The sequence below is a fragment of the Glycine max genome, chromosome 1 (assembly GCF_000004515.6).
Source record: "Glycine max cultivar Williams 82 chromosome 1, Glycine_max_v4.0, whole genome shotgun sequence".
NCBI classification, from domain to species: domain Eukaryota; kingdom Viridiplantae; phylum Streptophyta; class Magnoliopsida; order Fabales; family Fabaceae; genus Glycine; species Glycine max.
The window spans coordinates 7,598,064-7,620,682 of NC_016088.4; the positions used below are offsets into that span (position 1 = coordinate 7,598,064).

At 34.2% G+C, this 22,619-nt stretch overlaps 1 protein-coding gene and 1 long non-coding RNA gene across 2 annotated transcripts; one reads left to right on the forward strand and one right to left on the reverse strand.

Moving 5' to 3' along the window:
- Positions 1-1,290: 1,290 nt before the first annotated feature.
- On the forward strand, positions 1,291-16,877 carry LOC121175277 (uncharacterized). The gene is made up of 3 exons (XR_005892532.1): positions 1,291-4,300; positions 4,395-4,547; positions 16,434-16,877. It is a non-coding gene; the product is annotated as an uncharacterized lncRNA (long non-coding RNA).
- Positions 16,878-17,982: 1,105 nt separating this feature from the next.
- LOC100811377 (probable arabinosyltransferase ARAD1) lies at positions 17,983-20,945 on the reverse strand. The gene is made up of 2 exons (XM_003517784.3): positions 19,971-20,945; positions 17,983-18,537 (listed from the first exon to the last, which is right to left on the reverse strand). The coding sequence occupies exons 1-2, from the start codon at positions 20,943-20,945 to the stop codon at positions 17,983-17,985; spliced, it is 1,530 nt and encodes a 509-aa protein (XP_003517832.1).
- Between the last annotated feature and the right edge of the window lie 1,674 nt (positions 20,946-22,619).

Consider the following 22,619-nt stretch of genomic DNA (forward strand, 5'->3'; position numbering starts at 1 on the left):
TAATACTTGAAACATAAAGTAAGGGACTTCAGAGAATAAATGAAATCCATGGCAATTACTTGGGGTTGGGGTTACAATATCCAATTTTATTCCCCTATGGAGAAGATGGATATATGAGTGATGTCCAACACAGGAGTATGGATGAATCACAACAAAGGAAAAGGAATAGAGTTACCTTGAGAGAATTCCTATGTTTCAGACTACAAACTAGGAAAAATGAGGCTCAAACTTTGCTCGGGTCAAGAAGACATTTTCAACAATTTGTGGTGGATGGCTACAACATGAAGGAGTATGAAAGATTACATTACATAAAGAGTCATCAAAAGAATCTCTGTGTTGACAAATACTGTTGTTTGAATACCTCTCAGGAACAAAATCAGTTTCAGCCATCAATTCAAGGAAAACATATAGTGTTACCTTCATCATTTGTTGGTGGTAGATGATATATAGACCAACTCTATTTTGATGGGATGGCAATATGAAGTTACGTGGGGTGTTGAAGATTAATCTATAAAAGTGTAGATGTATAATTGGTGGTCCATTATCTAGAGAGTTCTACCCCTATGGAGATGTTGTAGTGTGTAGAAACTTCTTAATGGATGTAGAAAAATATCTTATAGAAGCACCTAGAACATTATAGAGATGGATGGTAGATGATAGATGAATCTAGAAGACTCTAGGACTAAGTAGTATAGAAGTGTGTAGAAATCACCTATGTAACCTATATAAAGGCATAGGTTGTAGCAAGCCATGGAATGTAAGTCAAGAAGCTAATAAGCACAATTCAAGTTAAGGTGTCAATTTTCTGAAAACTCATCTTCTTCCTACTCTCATCATTTCTATCATACATTTCTACCATATCCTTCCATAGAGAAAAGGCATAACCACATCCCATATCCTAACATGGGGTTTCCAGATTTATTCTTGACTTTGACTTGTAACCCCCAATGGCCAGAAACTCATAGATTATTGTCTCCCATGAATTTGACAACTTTTGATCATCCGGATATCGCCTCTAGAGTCTTGAAATTATAACTGGACCAAGTTCTCCTAGACTTGACAAAAAAAGACTATTTTTTTGGCAAGGTTCTTGCATGTAATTTATACATTTCATCCTTAAATATATTATTGTTGTATATACAATTACATGTTTATATGTAATTTTTTTTATAAAAAAAAAACTTTGTCAGATATATACACAATAGAATTTCAAAAGAGGGGTTTGCCACACACTCACATTCTTTTATTCTTACATTCTTCCAACAAGTATCCATCTCCTATGGACATTGAAAAAATCATTTCAACTGAGATATCGAATAAAAATTCAGATCCTGACTTGTATGAATGTGTTAAAAATCACATGGTTCACGGTCCTTGTGGTATAGCTAATAGGAAATCACCATATCTCAAAGATGGTCATTGTTCCAAGTTTTTCCCGAAGAAGTATTAGCCAAGTACTTAATTGGATGAGGATGGTTATGCTCTTTACAAAAGAAGGAATGATAGAAATGTTAACAAGAAAAATGGTATTCAGCTTGACAACCGTTATGTGGTCCCTTATAATCCTCACCTGCAGCTCAAATATAGAGCTCATATAAATGTTGAGTGGTGCAACCAAAGTACATCAATCAAGTACTTATTCGAGTACATTAACAAGGGTTACAATCGCATCACTACTGCCATTGTACATTCAAATGATGGTGTTCTTCCATGTACAGGTACATTTCACCCAGTGAAGCCAGTTGGAGAATATTTGCATTCCCAGTACATGGAAGAACACCTACTGTAGAACGGTTGTATTTTCATCTCCTCAGTCAATAGTCTATTTATTTTGGTGATGATGAAGATTTGGATTCATTGTTATCAAAGCCAACTGTTAAGGAGTCCATGTTTACATCTTGGTTCCAAGCAAACAAATTTTATGAAGAAGGTAGAAATCTGACTTACCCAGGATTTGTCTCTAAATTTGTCTACATAGCTTCAAAAAGATGTTGGAATTTGTCTACACTATTGGGAGGTTGTACTGGGTGCCTCCAACCTCAGGTGAATTGTTTTATCTAAGGATGATGTTATTTTTTGCTAAGGGACCTTGCAGCTATGAGGAGATTAAAACTATTGCTGGAACAGTATATCCTACATCTCATGATGCATGTTTTGCTATGAGCTTTTTACATGATGATAGAGAGTATATTGATGCCATAAAAGAAGCTAATAGTTGGGGTTCGGGACATTATTTAAGAAAATTATTTGTTACCATGCTTATATCAAATAGCATAAATAGGCCTGAGCATGTCTGGGAACAAACTCGACACCATTTAATTGATGCTATTTTGCATGAGCAGAGCAGGGTATCTAACATACCTGGTAAGTACAACTTATAATTATTATTTTTTTCTCATAAACAATACCTCTATATTTCTACATTTATTGTATCTAATATAGTTATTCATATATATGATGTAGATTTTAGATGATGTGGATTTGAAGAATCTTGTCGTGTTGCACATTAAGAGTTTATTGCAAGCAAATAGGAAGAGTTTGAGATATTATCCTCCAATGCCATATACAACAAGATATGTATCTAACATTGTTGGCAACAAATTGATATATGCACAGAGGAATTACAACAAACCAGAACTTGCCACTGAGTTTAAAACTTTATTTGAATCTTTAACAAGTTATATTACTACTTGTCATTGCAGAATATTTATATATGGATTTTTAAAGGATAAACTATTTATATACTTTTATTTAACTATTACAAAGGAGCAAAGGAAAACATATGATACAATTATGAATGCTATAAGCATACAATTTGGACAAATGTTTTTTCTTTATGGCTATGGAGGGACCAACAAAAAATTTATGTGGAGAACTTTATCTGTTACATTGCGTTTGCAGGGTCATATTGTCTTAAATGTAGCATCCAACGGAATGCGTCTCTGTTGTTGCTAGGAGGCAAAATTGCACATTCTAAATTTTGTATCCCAATTCCTACCTTACAAAACTCTACATGTAACATACATCAGGGAAGTGAGGTTGTTGAACCGTTGAAATTTATAAAGCTAATAATTTGGGACGAGACTTCATTGTCTCACAAATTTTGCTTTGAAGCATAAGACAAAACACTTAGAGACATCATGAGTTTTTCACTACATGGTGATTCCCCATTTGGAGGCATGATTGTAGTATTCGAAGGAGACTTCGAACAAATTCTCCCTGTTATTCCTAGATGAAGCCGCTCAGATATCATCAATGCTACAATTAACTCCTCATACTTATGGGAATTTTGTCAAGTTTTGAAACTAAAAGTAAACATGTGGATCAAACAATGTGGACTTACAAGGACTAGCTGAGTTTTTTGATTGGTTGCTCAAAGTAGGTAATGGTCAGATTTCCTTACCTAATTATGGTCATGCAGACATACAAATTCCTTATGAGTTTCTCATTCAGGATTACACTGATCCTATACCAGCTATTGTTCAAACAATTTATCCAAATTTGGCTAATCAATATTTGAATATTGATTTCCTTCAATCCAGATCAATTCTAGCATCAAACATTGAAGTTGTTGATAAGATTAATGATTACATTTAGAAACAAATTCTAGGAGAGGAAATAGAATATCTTAGCTCTGACTTGGTAGACATGTCTGACACAGTTGACAGCCCAGCTTTTGAAGCAATTACAGCTGAATTTCTAAACACTTTGAAAACAACAAGTATTCCTAACCATAGCATCAAGTTAAAAAGTGGTACTCCTATAATGCTTATAAGGAATATTGATCAAGCTGAAGGACTATGCAACGGAACAAGAGTAACAATCACTCGACTTGCAAATCAAGTCATTAAGGCCAAAATCATAGCTAGCAAAAACATAGGAAGTTTAATATATGTTCCTCGAATCTCCATGGCCGTTCGAGCTGATTAGAAGGCAGTTTCCTATCATTGTTTCTTATGCTATGACTATAAACAAGTCTCAAGGACAATCATTGCAAACAATTGGACTGTATTTGCCAAGACTAGTATTCTGCCATGGCCAATTGTATGTAGCTTTATCCAGAGTGCAAAGTAAGACCAGATTGAAGATATGAATCCATGATCAAGAAGGAAAACCATTAAATACAACTACCAATGTTATGTTTAAGGAAGTTTTCCAAAATCTCTAGTAGTATTTAAATTGTTTCCAATACTTTATATTTTCAACTTTATACCTTAGTAAAATTCATATATTTTTATTGTGAATCAGATTTTTTGATCTCCCATATTTCTAAGCTTTTTGGAAGAAGGCCTGGTTGAAGGTATCTTTCCAAACTACTTTTATTCATCTACACACATGTACATAATACAATCAAATTTTCTTTAACATTCAATTATAATAATGTCATATGTCAGGTGCTTCATTTTTTGATTAAGCAGTTGAAGCCAATTGTTTTATGAAACGTCACTTCATAATACTATCTTCAAAGTGAAGCTTAGCTCACTGGAAAGAAGGCGCAATTACATTTGCTAACTTTCTGTGGAAGTTAAACCTGTGATCAATTTCAGGTATGATCAACTCACATAGCAGAAATTACATTTCCTACCATTTTGCAATTGTTGGTGTTGAATAAAAACTAGGTACCCTGGAGTAAACTTTGCAATTAGTTATCAGTGGCACTCGCAACCTTGGTTATGATTATATCAACTCAATTAATGGCTGCTGCTATTTAAATTTTCTATGTGTATAGGTATTGATCGAGTGTTTGTTAGAAACTAGCAGGCACATCTATTTTTCATTCTGGTATATAATTTGTAATCCTTTGTGGTAGACACATTAAGTTATGTTCTCTGGAATGTGAGTACTGTTGGAATTTTCAGTTCTTATTTTCCCAGACTATTTTTCTATTGCGATTTTTATGAGAAGTGAGTTTTTTTCATGGTCCATTTTCTTCCCACATTCAATCCTGATCTTCTACAACGTTCAACAAAAAACAACAACTCACGTTTTGATCCACTGAGGTTGAGCTTTGTGATGGGTAGAGTACTATAAATAGAACCAGATGCTCTCAGTTTTGATCACCAAGCCTATTGTTAGTATAGAGCAATGAGAAGAAGAGAAATGAATAAGGAGAAGAAAGAGAAGACACAAAGTTTTTAACGTGGTTCGACACACAATGCATGTACCTACGTCCATAGCTACACTAAGAAAACTTTCTTGTTACTTGCACCTTTTAAAGCTTACAAGGTGTCTCTATATATAACACTAATGAGACACAAGTTTTACAAACCAAGCGATGTGGGACAAAGGAACTAAACCACGAAACTCTAACAATTCTCCCACTTGGGGTCTAAGTTCCAAACTCTAGCAGCTCCTTGTAAGCAATGAGTTCATCGACTCTTTACCTAGTGTAGCGCCTTCATCTTTAATTATCCTCGAAGGTTGACTGAGGCAATGCAAAGCCTCAGTTCGTCAGTTGTAACAGCTTTAGTCAACATATCTGTTGGATTCTCTGATCCTAAGATCTTCAGCAAAGGTAAGTCTCTATCATTTATCAAGTCCCTAATAAAATGGTATCTTAATTGAATATGCTTGCATCTAGAATGGAAGACTGGATTCTTAGCAAGACTTATAGAACTTTGATTGTCACTAAACATTGAAGCATTATCTTGTTCTTTCCCAAATTCATTGAGAAAATTCTTTAGCCAAATCATCTCCTTAGTTGCTTCTGAGATAGCTATGTACTCGGCTTCCGTGGTTGAGAGAGCAACTCTATGTTGAAGTTTAGACTTCCAACTCACAGCAGTACCCCCCAAAGTAAAAATGTAGTCTGTGGTGCTTTTCTTGGTATCAAAATCTCCTCCCAAGTCTGCATCTGAAAATCCCTGTAAAGTGAGATTGCCTTTTCTGATGCACAAACACATCCGTAAAGTACTCTTCAGATATCTGAGTATCCACTTTACGTCTTCCCAATACTCCTTTGTTGGATTTGATAGGAACCTATTGACAACTCCCATTGCATGTGTTATGTCAGGTCTGGTACACACCATAGCATACATCAAACTCCCAACTGCTGATGCATATGGTACTCTTGACATGTAACATTTTTCTTCATCTATCTGCAAAGATTTCTTCTTTGAAAACTTCAAATGAGATCCCAAAAGAGTATTCCTGGTCTTAGAATCTTCAAGGTAAAACCTGTCAAGCAACTTGTGTATATATTTCTCCTGAGACAGCTTCAAAATTCCTTCTGATCTGTTTCTAAGAATTCTCATACCAAGGATTTGTTTAGCTGGACCAAGATCCTTCATTTCAAAGTTTCCTGCCAACTGTTGCTTCAACCTATTAATTTCTGCCATACTAGATCTTGCAATCAACATGTCATCAACATACATGGCAAGGATAACATAACTATTAGTATATTTCTTAACGTAGCAGCAATGGTCCATGTCATATCTGTTGAATCCTAAGATGCTCATAAATTCATTAAACTTCTTGTACCACTGCCTCGGTGCTTGTTTCAAGCCATATAAATTTTTATGAAGCTTGCACACAAGATTCTCCTTGCCTGGCACTTCAAAACCTTCCGGTTGGGTCATATAAATGTCTTCCTCTAAATCCCCATGCAAGAATGTAGTTTTAACATCTAACTGCTCCAAGTGAAAATTCTCTATAGCTGCAATACTCAGAATAACTTTGATGGTAATCATCTTTACAACTAGAGAGAAGATCTCTATGAAATCAATTCCTTGTTTTTGCTTAAACCCTTTCACCACAAGTCTTGCCTTGTATCTTCTTCAACCGTCAGATTCTTCCTTTAGCCTATAGACCCACTATTCCGAACAGTCTACACTACTGCAAAATTTATTAGCAAGTGTACTGAGTCACAAGTAATATAAAATGGTACGAACCAAGTATCGATCACAAGGAGTATGTTTCATTTAGAAAAGAGTTCATTCAATAGGTAGACATTTGTATAAAACCAGGAAATAGAAATAAGCAAAGATATTTTCTATAATCCTAAAGTTAACTACAAAATTAACTAACTTAATGTGAGAGATAAACAGATGATTAAAATGTTGAGTCCTTCTACTGAGTAACTTGATGTAATTAAATGTGTTTCTCTATCTAAGGTTTTTTCTGTGTTCTATGCTGAGGACAATTATCCTAAACCATAATTCCTTGCATGAATGGGCTAATCCTATTTAAACTTTGTTCTTGGATCCCTCGTCGAACTTAGCCTAAAGGAATTGCATTAAGATCACAACATATTAAAAACTAAAATCCTTGTACTCCGTGTCCAGACGTACAGTTCTCTAGCCTGCCCTATCAAAACTCTCACGTATATGCTCTGTGTGTTTTCTACCAAAACTCTCTAAAAAGCTCTTTCCTTTCTTGCCAACTTCAGCTTTTAAGGGATTTCTGTCCTCGAAGGCTCGCTTAGTGCCATTTTCACGCTAAGCGCGAGTTAGTGATTTTTGGCTTGGCGAGCCAGACGCGCTGAGTGCCAGAAGAGACAAATGACTCGTTGGGCGAGCTGATGGCGCGCAGAATGCATGCATGCTTGGCAGATTCTCTTCCAAATTCTCCTAACTCGCTAAGCGAGCTGAGTGCCTCGCTTAGCGGATGTTGCTCGCTAAACGCATAGGCCTTGCTTAGCGAGACACCAGCTGCTTCAACCTCTTATTTCTTCATCTTTTCACCTGAACTTGAAGTTGAACTACATTAATTCACAATGAAGGGAGTATCTACTGAGCACAAATTAAACTAAACATAAAAATATGTACAAACCTACAAAAAGAACCATAACTTGGGGAAAAGACAAATTTCATAAAGCTTTTCAATACAAAAGTTGGTCGTAAATAACGACTAACACCCACTTATTCTGCAAAGCTTTCTTTCCTTCTAGAAATTTAATTAAAGACCATGTCTTATTCTTCTGAAGGGATGTCATCTCATCTTTCATTGCTAGCTCCCACTCAATAGAGTCATTCCCCTGCATAGCCTCACTGAAACATTTTGGCTTACCAGCATCAAGTAACAACAAATAATGCAATGAAGGGGAATACCTATCTGGTGGTATTGAAATTCTGCTAGATTTTCTTGGAGGAGTTGATGGTTTTGGTTCTGTCTCAACCTCTACGCCTGTACTCTGGTTTCTATTGGCTACATCACTTTCTAAAATTTCTTCAAGAGTTGCTTCCTTAGAAATTTCTGACAGTTTACCTACACATGTAGATTTTGCAGAAAATTTGTCCTTATAAAATAAGTTCTCATTAAAAGTGACATTCCTGCTTCTAATAACTTTCTTGTTTTGGTCATCCCAAAACCTGTAGCCATACATGTCAAATCCATAACCAATAAAATAACACTTCCTCGCCTTCGGATCCAATTTATCTCTACTACTAAAGTCTATCAATATATATGAAACACAACCAAAAATTCTCAAATGTGAAAGTTTTACCTCCTTTCCAGACCAAACTTCTTCGGGTAGCTGATAATTCAAAGGAACTGATGGTCCTCTATTGATGAGATATATTGTTATGTTTATTGCTTCTACCCAGAATGCTTTAGGCAAGCCAGATTGGATCCGCATACACCTCGCTCTTTGGTTCAAGGTTCTATTCATCCTTTCTGCAACACCGTTTTGCTCAGGTGTTCCTGGTATTGTCTTAATCATTTTGGTCCCATGTTCTGAACAGAAGTCCTTAAACTCCTAACTATTATACTCCCCGCCATTGTCAGATTTCAGACTTTTAACCTTTAGACCTGTCTGATTTTCAACTTCTGTTTTCCACCTTTTAAACACAGAAAACACATCAGATTTATTTTTAAGAAAATAAACCCATACCTTTCTGGTAGAGTCATCGATAAAGGTGACATAATAGCGTGAGTTTCCAACAGATTTCACTGGGGCAGGCCCCCAAACACCTGTGTGCACCAATTCTAGCTTTTCAACTTTAGGAGTCTTCCCTACCCTTGAGAAGCTAACCTTTTTCTGCTTTCCAAAGATGCAGTGTTCACAAACACCAACATCAACATGCTTCAGGCTTGATAGCTTACCCTTTGCCGCCATAAGCTTCAATCCTTTTTCACTCATGTGTCCAAGTCTTTGATGCCATAAGGTTGAATTGTTGACAGCCTCAGTAACTGTTACCATATCCTCATCTACAATCATGTAAAGAGATCCTCGCTTCTTTCCACGAGCCACAACGAGACTGTCTTTTGTTACCTTCCAAGCTCCATCTCCAAAAGTGGTGTAAAACCCCTCATCATCCAACTGCCCTATAAATATTAAATTTCTCTTTAAGGCAGGAATATGTCTAACATTGTGCAATGTCCATAGGGATCCACTAGAGGTCTTGATGTCAATATCACCTCTTCTGACAATGTCAAGAGATTTTCCATCTGCAAGGTAAACTTTCCCAAACCTTCCAAAAATATAGTTAGACAATAAATCTTTAGAGGGAGTGGTGTGGAATGATGTACCTGAGTCCATAACCCATGAATCAATAGGACTATCCAATCAGCAAATTAATGCATCATCAAATTCATTTGTTGCTGCATTTGCGGATTCATCATCATCGCACTTCTTATTTTTGTGAGTCTTGTTCTTTTTTGGTCCCTTTCACTGATTGGTAAAGTGACCTCTCTTGTCACAATTCCAGCAGATATTGTCACTTCGAAATTTTTTCTGACCTTTCCCTCTTGACTTTGATCTGCCTCGACCAATCTGACCCTTCTGCGTAGTCCTTCCTCTGTCTTCAGTATTCAATGCTTAATAGGAAACATGACTAGAAGATTCTCCTGAATCTCTCTTGCGAACATCTGATCAAGTCACGAATGTCACTAAGCTTTAATGTGTTCTCCCTTGTAGAACTACTAACTGCAATAACAGTTGCAGCCCAACTATCCGGTAATGATGACAATAGAATCAATGCCTTCACCTCATCCTCAAATTTAATCTGCACTGACTCCAACTGGGCAAGAATAGTATTAAATTCATTAATGTGATCAGTTACAGAGTTACCTTCTCCCATCTTGAGGTTGAACAGCTGGCGCATCAAGTATACTTTGTTGGCTACAGATGGCTTCTCGTACATATCTGATAACGCCTTCATTAAGCCTGCAGTAGTCTTTTCGTTTACAATGTTGAACGCGACGTTCTTGGCTAATGTCAATCTGATCATGCCAAGAGCCTGTCGATCTAACAACTTCCATTCTTCTTGCCTCATGTCGTCTGGCTTATCCCCTGATAAGGGTTGATACAACTTCTTTTGATATAGATAATCCTCTATCTGCATCTTCAAAAAGCTAAAATCTCTGCCATCAAACTTCTCGATCTTCACCTTCCCTTCTTCTAATGCCATTGCTCCCATTGTCTCCTCTAAACTGAGAAGAATCCCACTAATTCCTCTAAACTAAGGAAATCCCATGGAGTAACCAAAAGCTCTTGATACCAGATGTTAGTATAAAGCAATGAGAAGAAGAGAAAGGAAAAAGGAGAAGAGAGAGAAGACACAAAGTTTTTAACGTGGTTCGGCACACAATGTATGTACCTACGTCCACGGCTACACTAAGAAAACTTTCTTGTTATTTGCACCTTTTAAAGCTTACAAGGTGTCTCTATATATAACACTAATGAGACACAAGTTTTACAAACCAAGCGATGTGGGACAAAGGAACTAAGACCATAAAACTCTAACACCTACTCCTCTCTTCAGATAAAACACACCATCGAGTTTAAGGGAGTGAGGGTCTAGAAAGCTAAAAATGTGAAGGCTTAAGAAGGTCGATAGCAATGGCTAGAAGTAGGTGCCTCTGAAAATTATTTTTCTTCTCTACTTCCACTGTTTGTTTGGTTTGAATATGTTGCTTATGGTTCAGACCAATACATTTATGTTTTATATTAGGTATCAAAGCCTTATTTGCCTCTTCCTTGCTTCTTTTTGGCTCTCATATGTTTCTTTTAGATACAAGCACTCTGTTTTTTGAACGTTTTAATTCATTTTAAAACTGAAAATCATATTGGAATCAATTTTTTGTATCTGTGATTTAAAATGATAATTTTGGCTTCATAAATGGTTGAAAACCATTGAGTTTCCATTTGGATCCTCAGGTTGCAACCGCATCAAAGTGACACAACTCAAGGTTGAAGACGATGTTGCGCTACTGGCATTTTGTAATCCAATAGTTTATTTTCAATATGGGCCCTCTTTTTGTTTCTACATAATTGAACTCCAATATCCCTTTTCATATGACAGCGTAATGGACCATCTTTTTTCTTTTAAAAGTCCATTTTTTGCCTTTTCCATACGTAAAGGTTTTAAAAGTCCATCATCTTTCTTAAATAATTGAACCTTTTATCTACATATGCTAAATAATTGAATACCTACGGGGGTTTTGCTAAATAATTGAATAACATATGCTAAACATTGTCTTCCCTTTTCATATGCCATAATTTTTATTGATGATTATACTTATGCTAAATATTTAAATTGAATGGTTTAGCACATATATGGTTATTAATTATTTAGTGCATTTTAATGTGTTTAAATTATCTGTTTATTTAGTTTAATTGTATGTTTGAATTTGATATTTATTTAAACATGCAACATTAAGTTAAATAATTTATGCAGGTTAAAATTAATCATTAGAGAGCTTACGTGTTTTCTTTTATTGAATAATGATATGCATATATTGTTTATTTATTTCCTGAATTTTGTATGTATGATTTTATGATTATTGTATGTGCAAAATTATGTTAAATAATATTTATGCAATGTTATTCAATTATTTGCAGTATTGAGAATGTTATGCAAATATTAACTATTTATTAAGAATTACTTAATGTTAAGTGATTAATATATTTTAATTGATTAGAGAATAGCCATAACATCTTTAATTGATTAGGCTTCTATATATTAAGTGTTAAGATCATATTTAAAACATTAGTTGTGATTAATCATATGTAATAATATAATCTACCCACAAAAATTTTATTATATTTGTATGATTAATTAGGATAAAAGATCAGGTTATATTTCTTAATTTACTCATAGGAATTAAGAAAAAAAAACATAATATTATGTCACTATGCCTGGTTTAATGTCACTAGGTTCATAACCTAATACAAGTTTTACATTGGTAAAACATAATATTTTATTTAGTCTCAAATTATGAATAATGAGAATGTATGTTTGCACTTTGCAGTTAATTAATTATGATATTAAGTGTGACATTCTGGAATTAAAAAGGGACAATTATAAGGTTTGGAGGGAGAAAATTCTCCTTCATTTAGGCTGGATGGATATCGACTATGCCATTAGAAAAGAAATGAACCACTAGGTATTACTGAAACTAACACTCGAGATGATGTTGATCTTTATGAAAAATGGGAGAGATATAATCGCCTCTCTATGATGTTCATAAAAACCAATATATCTGCTAGTATTCGTAGTTCTGTTGATTAGCATGAAAAGGTCAAGGATATTTTGAAGCCCATTGATGATCAATTTGTTACATCTGATAAGGCCCTTGCCAACACCTTTATAATGCAATTCTCATCCTTAAAGCTCCATGGGATAAAAGGAGTGTGTGATCACATCATGTGCATGAGGGATATAGTGGCTCAACTGAAAGCTTTGGAAGTTACCATGTCAGATTCTTTCCTAGTACACTATATTTTATGTACTTTGCCTATGCAGTATTCCCCTTTCAAAATCTCTTATAACACACATAAGGATAAGTGGTCAATTAATGAGTTATTGATTGTCTGTGTTCAAGAAGAGGAAAGGTTGATAATGGAAGAAGGTGAAAAGGTATATTTGACTACTCAGGGAAAGAAGAAAGCAGATCAAGCCAAGAATAAGGGCAAGATTCTTGCTCAACCAGTCATATAGAAAGAGTCAAAGTGTTTCTTTTGCAAGAAAAAAGGTCACATGACGAAAGACTGCTCAAAATTTAAAAGTTGGCTCGATAAGAAAGATACTTCATTTACCTATGTTTGTTATGAATCTAATATGGTTAATGTTAATCATAATACATGGTTGATTGATTTTGGTTCTACAATCCATGTTTCTAATACCTTGTAGGGTACGGAAAACCTAAGGAGGCTAGTGGGAAGTGATCAGTACATATATTCAAGAGGCAAGATGAGCTCGCATATGGAAGCCATTGGGACATGTAGTTTAGTTTTAAGCGGTTTTATTTTGTGTTTAGAAAATACATTTTACGTTCCAAGTTTTTCTAAGAATTTAATTTCTGTATCAAAACTTGCACCATTGGGTTTTTCCTTTAACTTTTCGGATTTTGGTCTTTCTTTAATTAGTAAATCTAGAATTATTGGTTCTTGTGCATTACTTGATGGGCTTTACTTTATTGAATTGCAAAATGATGTTGCCTATAATTTTATGTAATATACTGCTGGGTTAAAATGATGTGTTGTGAATGAGGAATCCTTTATGTTGTGGCATCGAAGATCAGGACACATCTCTTTCAGTAGGATTAAGAGATTGGTAAATGAAGGAGTACTTAGTGCTTTAGATTTTGCTGATTTTGAAACTTATGTAGATTGCATTAAGGGTAAGCAAACTAACCAGTCTAAGAAGGGTGCAAAGAGGAGCTCAAACCTATTAGAAATCATACACATTGATATTTGTTGTCCAGACATGGACTTAAGTGGTTTGAAATACTTTATCACTTTTATAGATGATTATTCACGATATATGTATCTCTACATACTTCATTCTAAAGGTGAAGCCTTAGATGCCTTAAAAGTTTTTAAGGTCAAAGTGGAGAAACAATGTGGAAAGCAAATTAAGATCATGAGATCTGATAGAGGTGGAGAGTACTATGGTAGATACACGGAGAATGGACAAGCACTTGGTCTATTTGCCAAGTTTCTTCAAGAACATGGGATTGTTTCCTAGTACACTATGACTGGTTCTCTGGATCAGAATGGTGTGGCAGAAAGAAGAAACTGAACTTTAATGGACATGGTGAGGAGTATGAAGAGTAATAGAAAACTTCCTTAATTCTTGTGGATTGAAGCACTAAAGACGAATCCGTATATATTAAATCTAGTACCAACCAAGGTTATCTCAAAGACACCTTTTGAGTTATTCAAAGGTTGGAAACCAAGTATATGACATATACGCGTTTGGGATGCCAGTCTGAAGTGAGAATTTATAACCCACAAGAGAAGAAACTAGAGTCAAGGACTATCAATAGGTATTTCATTGGATATGTTGAAAAGTCTAAAGGGTATAGATTCTATTGTCCATCAAATAACACTTGGATTGTGAAATCGAGAAATGCAAAAATTTCTTGAGAATGACTTGATAAATGGGAGTGGCCAATTTCAGGACATTACTTCTGAAAATGATCACTATGAAGCTCAACCCTCTGGCTCAAATGATAGATTGATTGTCATTCACACCCCTCAAGTACAAATGGGTGTTAGACAACTAGTGATTGAAATTCCACAAACTATTGAAAATGATCCTGTAGATCAAGTTGCTGATGAGGAACAACAAGTTCCTCATGAAGATCACGTAGCAGCATCAAGAAGGTCTACTAGAGTCAAAAGGTCAGCAATTCCTAGTGATTATGTGGTATATCTGCAAGAATCGAACTACAACATTGGAGTCGCAAATGATCTTGAATCATTTTCATAGGTCATGAGTTCTAAGGAATCAAACTTGTGGTACAATGCTATGAAAGATGAAATGGATTCTATGTCATCTAACCCAGTTTGGGATCTCGTCGAGTTACCTAATGGTGTAAAAACCATTGGATGTAGATGGGTCTTTAAAACAAAGAAAGACTCATAAGGCAACATTCAAAGACATAAGGCGATACTTGTTGCCAAAGGGTTCACTCAAAGAGAAGGAATCGACTATACAGAGACATTTTCTCATGTATCTAAGAAATATTCTTTTCCGAGTAATTATAAAATTAGTAGCTCATTTTGACTTTGAGTTACATCAGATGGATGTGAAACGACATTCCTTAATGGTCATCTAGAGAAAGAAGTTTACATGAAACAACCTAGAGATGATTGGCTACTCAGATTCAGACTATGCTGGCTGCGTTGATTCACGAAAATCAATATCTGGTTATATTTTTATGCTAGTTGGTGGAGTTGTATCTTAGAAAAGTGTCAAGCAGACCTTGACTATTACTTCCACTATGGAGGCTGAGTTCATTTCCTGTTTTGAGACTACCTTGCATAGTGTATGGTTGAAGAGTTTCGTGTTTGAACTTAGAGTTGTGGACTCTATTTCAAGGCCATTGAAGTTGTATACCGTGACAACTTTGTTGTGATATTCATGGCTAAGAACAACAAAAGTGAAAGTCAAAGTAAGCACATTAACATCAAGCACTTAGCCATAAGAGAACGTGTTAAAGAAAAGAAAGTGGTCTTTGAACACATTAGCATTGAGTTGATGATTTCCGATCCTTTGACTAAAGGCATGCCACCAAAGAATTTTAAGGATCATGTAGTACGAATGAGACTTGGTTCCATGATGTGATTTCATTGTAGTACAGTTGTTATTTTTTGAAACTCTTATTTAGTTTGATGTTTTCTCATATGGTTTTGTGCACATATTCATTTATTTATTTTGAGAAATATCATTAAGTTTAGATTTGGAATAAATATATGATTTATTCATAAAGTTGAGAGCTAGCATTTAGAGACTTGATATATTGTGGTACATGGAAGATAACACTCATTATTAGAGGACCTATCATCGTGACTCCTATTTTGTTTCTTGTTATGACTAATGTTGGGTTAAATGGATCAAGTGGGAGAATGTTGAAATTTTCAGTTCTTATATCCTCAGACTGTTTTTCTGTTGCAATTTTTATGGGAAGTGAGTTTTTGTACATGGTCCATTTTCTTCCCACATTCAATCTTTATCTTCTACAACATTCAGCAACAAACAACAACTCACGTTTTGATCCACTAAGGTTGAGCTTTGTGATAGGCAGAGTTCTATATATAGCAGAGTTCTATATATAGAACCGGGTGCTCTCAGTTTTGATCACCAAACCTACTTCTCTCTTCAGATAAAACATACCATTGAGTTTGAGCGAGTGAGGGTCTGAAAAATTAAAACTGTGAAGGCTTAAGAAGGTCGATAGCAATGGTCGGAGGTGGGTATCTCTGAAAATTATTTTTCTTCTCTGCTTCCGTTGTTTGATCTAAATGTGTTGCTTATTGTTAAGACCAGTACATTTATGTTTTGTAAACAGAACTACAAACACTTTATATCACCTTCATTTGTTCCACCCTATATTCACGAAAAAAACAATTTCTAAACTTCATTTTTTAACATCTAATTGGTTGTGATTCAAACCTGACATCATTTCACATTCTTAATAACTTCACATTTTCAGTGGTATCATTTATGAACTCCATGCACTTATGATAATTGTTATCACCTCAGATCCTTGGGAGGCAAGATTCAAGTCACACGGATTGCAGAATTCAATACTGAAGCAACATTTTACTTCCACAACCACACTTTGACCAGTCTTATATGACGAAAACAAATGTTTCTATCTTGAGCCTTTAATCTTTAAACAATATCATGCATCTGCCTTTTGTTGTTATATTTAAGCTATTGAATCTTTCCATATACTGCAAAATTAGGCATGTATAGGGTAAGATTCAACAATTGTTTTGCTGCTATAGAAAGTATAATACTTCCAGTTATAGTGGACTACCTATAAATACAAGTTACTCTATCATCAATTTATTATTTTCACAGTAAAGTATTTCATGACATTATTAGCTTATATCATTTCCGAAAGTAACTAATGTTTTAGATTATATCATATTCTATACATATACAACAGTAGGCTGTACCCGTGGGTATGCATGGGTGCTGTATTAGTCTCAAGTAAAATGCGAGTCAAGTTTGTTTTTCATTATCATGAGATTGATACACAAATTTTGGACGCTGACTAAGACAGGAGAGCAGAACATTCTCTTGTTTGTTGGGTTGTGGCATCAATTATCTCATGGCAGAATCCCAAATGCGTTAGGTCACAATTGACTCGTGGTGCTAAGGCTGTTACGCTCATAAGTAGAAAGAATTGTGTCCTGACTATCAGCTATGACTTTTGGCCTAGTGGTAAGTGTTTAATCCAACATCTCTCATTGTGGGAAAGAAATCTTAGATGGTGATATATATTCATTTTTAAATTAACGGTTCAGATTAATTTTCTTTTATTTTTTGGCACCGTCACACTCCACTGCATGTCCCTGTACGAGGCAAGTTCTACTCTCCCACCATAGTAGACTGCAAGTGAAGTATAATTTTATATTTAAAATCTTTTGTTTGTAAATATAAGTAGATTTTTTCTATATTGTTATAATGTTTGGTTTTGTCTCACAAAATAAAATATAAACATATACTCTATTATTTATTTTTTAAACGAATAAATATATAAGTTTTTTTTAAAATATGTTTAAAGACAAATACAACCGTGCAAATGCACAGTCACTCAGATCAGTCCTAAGATAAAATAATTAAAGTTCATACTTTAGGTCGACTAATAAAAAAACATTTGTTTTTAATTTTTATAAAGCAAAATAGATTATATTTATTAAAAGAAATATCACATATCTTGGTAAATGATTCAATATATAATTTTTTCATTTTAAATAAAAACATTTTTTTAATATTTATTTTAGATCTCATTTATAATTGGATCAATCTTGTGCACATATGACTCACTGGTTACTTGAACAAATGATACATAAAAGAAATCTTCATCATATACCCCAACTAGAAATGAACATCTTTCCTATTAAAAATCTTTTGGTAAGAGCAATACAATAACGTCAGTATCAAAATCAGAAGTGAGAACTTTATAATAAGAAAAAAATGTTAAAATGTCAATATCAATATATAAGAAATGTTCTCACAATTCCAAATGTAAATAAAAATAAAACTGACATTTTTCATATCCAGATCAATAGTACCATTTTCACCAAAAATTCTTTGGAACAGGTATTGATCTTAGTCCTTCGTCCGTACTTGGAGGGGACCTAGAAAACCTCTCAAACCTATTTAGCTTTAATCTCATAGCAGGAACCTTACGTGCAACAGCTTGCCAAATCATTTGGACAGCATCATTTTCCTTAGAAGGGAAGTGAAATTCAAAGAAATGTTCAACCTCTTTCAACTTGTTCCACATTCGGGTCCACTCTTCTTTGGCAATACCCCTGATGAAGTTTATTAGAAACTTTTCTTTGATGGCATCACTAGTACGAACAAATATGCAGAACTCAGAGTAATCAATGACATCTTCATATGGTAGCTCAATTTTGTCACTGATGATGACAGGGACACAGTGACTAGCAATGGCATCGAACAATCGGTTCGATGAAGGGGTGTCACCGGCTATGTTGAGGCAGAACTTGGAAGCACGCATGCCTTCTGTTGCTTTCTTGATTCCATCTTTCCCAATGCTTCCAAAGGAAAAATGCACATCCTTTTCATCTTTCAGAAGATAGAATAGCTCTTGCCGCGCTAAACCTCCCTGATCACAAGGAAAAGAAAGTCAAGATATGCAGAATTCATTTTCGAAGCATAATTTATATTATGTAAGCAAGAGAAGGAAATAAATGGTACAATCTACCAGTTTTGCCGATAATTAATCTCTATTGGGAATCTAACTGATCACCTTTGATAAAGTTTTTCCTCTCAATCACGTTTTTTTTATCTATAAAGTTCGAATCCGAAACCTTGCTTAAGAGAATCGAATTCAATACTACTCGGACCAACTACTTATTGGTAGAAGGAAATAAATGGTGAATTTGCAAAATTTTGAATATAAAGAACTGTATAGGCACACAAGAGACGCCATGTGATTCCAATTTAGATTGAGCTATAAATAAGATGGACACGGAGCATTTATAAACATGAATCCATAATCCTGCTAGGAGATATGGTTCATTTGTGTAGTAACTGAGGGTAATTGGGAAAAATCAAATCTCAAAAGAAATAAGTCTAGGTATGTAACAAGCATGATAAAAAAAAAAATCAACTCTTTTCTTGGTGTGTTTAGGAAGTAAACAAGAATGCACAGTAGCATGTGACAACTGTTGTCTCAGAAACAAAATACCATCTCCAAAACAATAGGTTGGTTTGTTCCATTTCTTACCCCCTAAATTACAAAACATATGTACAATTTAGATTATTGAGAACAAAAATTGCAACAGAATAAGACGCCAGACAATAATAAAGTGGATATCATTTTGACTTCACAACACTCCGTCTTATAATTCTTTCAGACAGTTAACTTTATCAAACAATTGCATAAGATTTTGTAACTAACATGATCAAAACATCATTTTTTTATATTTTAGACAAGAAATTTCTCCTCTGGAAATTAATATTGCATCAGACCAATACTTGTACATAAAATTTACTTGATATTTCACCATAATTCCCAAAGAAAGATATTCTTCAGAAAAGTTCCTCCTACTGTACTTAAAACTTAGTTAAGCAAAGATATGGTCATTAGCATATATGTTGGAAGCATGGAGAAGCAAAGAAACATGTAATAGAACATATTACATGACAAGAACCTGGTATTCAACCAACCAGTGTATACAGAAACTCAAGGGCTCAAATTTCACCAATTTCAGACTCGTTGAGCCACATAAATACTCTAATTTAGCTGATAGGATTCCTTCATTATTGACTCTATATTGTTATGTCTGAATAGCCTAGAGGGAATGTAGCAGACCCTCATGAATGTATGCGAAATCGTCAAAGATTGCTATATAAGATACATATCCAGTGACTCTTACAGAATAGGGACACCATTAGCCCCCTTAAACACTGTTTAATTGTAATAGAGAAGTAAATTGTTCGCTAACTTAAATGAATTCTAGATGTCAATGCAGAACTATCTTTTCTGAAAAGCCAAAACAACCAAGATATTAATAAAGAGCATGAAGGCCATACATCTTTTCTATATATTGCCCCTTGGAAGTACAACAATGTCGGTCGGCTATCAAAGTTGGAGTTGTCATTGACATAGGAACTGATTAAATGTTTATAAGGTGCAATCACATCCTTTTCAACATTAGCTATATTTGGAGGATACCTCCCAAAGTCTGAAAGAATGAATGTAGCAGGCCACAACTTCATTCTTGCATCCAACATACTGTTGGGATGGTGTGCTAAAATCAAATGATCCTTTCCTCCTGATCTCTTCCATTCCTCTTGAGCCATCAAATACGTCACTAACTTTTCTTGCAGTATCTTGTTCTTGCTTTTCTTTACATGCGGTTTACTTTTCGAGTAGCGGTTATAGCTCAAAGATGAAAAGAATGGCACAAATATAATATCGGCTTCACTAGAGTTTTGAACTCGGATTACAGTCCTAGCCTTAGAGGCTTGGGGAAATTCTGAAGCAAGAATATCCAATGTAAGCCAAAACTCTATACTATGTTGCAAATTCAAACCCCCAGGGTAACCAGGTATATTAGTTCTAACATCAGGCCACACACTATTCCCACTTGGTTTCCAATCCAAGAGTCCAAAATGGAACTCTGGAGGTAAATCATACATGAAAACCTTGAGAACAACCTCATCATTTCTGTTGCATTTCTTTCCATCATGTTTCACTAGTTTTTCCTTCCCATTACGAGCTTTTGTCTCACTTGCCTCTTCTACATCTTCACTATCCACAAGAATCGCTCGGTTCCCAAACGAAGATTCAACATTTTGCTTCTGCATATGAGACTTTGAACCATCTAAGGTAGAGAAAAGCTTTGAATTGGGCAACAAGTTATGGTCAATGAAATGAGGACGACTCGTGGATCGGAGAACAAAGAACCAAGACATGATGAACAGAACAGATGTCATTATGAAGAAGAAAAGCAATGACTTTCTAGAAACAACCTTGAGGGAAGAAGCACCAATTCTCTCAGCCATTGTTATAGTACTCAAAATTACTATTTCAGCACTTCACTCCCCTATTTGGCACAATCATAAACCATGGTTAACTTTGCAATGTCTTAAGAGAAATTGTACAAACTACAAAGACAATGAAGAAGGGTATGATCATACACAAACAATACAACATGAACCTCCACAAATGAAAAGTTTTTAAGATGACATTAATAGCACAATTCACCATTCATTGAAATTACCAAACCGAGATGTGATGAGTGATTACTAGCTGCATAGATAAACATTGTGTCAAAACCCAATTGAGATTAGAAACAAGGAGATCCACGTTTCCTATTATCTCAACATAATAGCAACATGAAGAAAAAAAAAAAGATGTTGCTTTAGTGGTGTAGCTGTGGTTGTTGACATAAAAAAAAAGAAAAGACTATTTAGTTTCTGTGACAATGTGTGTAGAGTTGGAATGAAATGGAATGCAAGAAAAGAGCGAATGAATAGGGTCTAACGGTGGAAGCGGGCTTCTAAGCTTTGAACTCCACTATTTTGTGTCTCTTATTCTTTTTACTTGTTAGGAATCTATAGCTTCTGCAAAGAAAGAAGATTTGAGGTGACAAGGTAACAATTATTTATATTTTATTTTATTTTTCACTAATGACTAGTTTTTATTTTTATAAATCTTAAATACTATTATAGATTTATAATAATAATAATAATAATATACTATTAAATTTTTCTTATCAATAATTAGTTTTGAGACGGAAATATGCTTAATGTTTATTATTTTATTTTATTAAAATCAAATATTTTTAAAAAAGTTATAATAATAAATCTTTTTCATTCATAATTGTCAATTATCATAATAACAAGGATAACTATAATTTTTCATGTTTGTAATAGTCAAATATTAAATCATTTTTATTAATATTTTATTGAAAATATGAAAGAACCTAATTATTTTAAAAATAACATTTCGATTGAATAAATTAATTACAATTCATGAGTAAAAGATATAATTGCATTGCAGTGTAACATTTAATATAAACAAATATTAAATTTATATATTCACTATTGATAAACAAATTTTAGAGTTAAATAACAAAGGCTTAATTAAATTTTTAGTCGATTAGGAAGTTTTTTATTTCTCCAAATTTTTTTATTTTTTAGTCCTTCAAATTTAATAAATATTTTTTTAATCTCTTCCCTCAAATAAAAATTATATTTTTAGTCCTTCATATTTTGGCAGAGAGACTAAAAAAAGCAATTTTTGAATTTAAGGGACTAAAAAGTGTGAAATTTTATTTGAAGAACTAAAAAATAGACTTCTTTCTCCTAATTTGAGAGACTAAAAACATAATTATGCCTAATAACAATAATAATATTGATAAATATAAATATAGTTAGTGGGAAGTAATAATATGAATCTAGTTATGGATTGTCTTAAAAATGGGTATAAAAAAAATAAAGAGAAACTTCACCCTAACCGTGGTTTGTCGGGTGTAGAACAAAGTGGACGCTCTCAATAGAGAAACATTAAATTTGATTAGTCTAATCCCTTTGTCCCAAAAGAATAGCCGTTTTAAGTTGTTTTGCACATATAAAAAAAACAATAAACGGTAATATTTTGATAAAATTAACCTTATATCATCATTAATTTATTTATGGATTTTGTTATTCACCATTAATATTATAAGTAATATA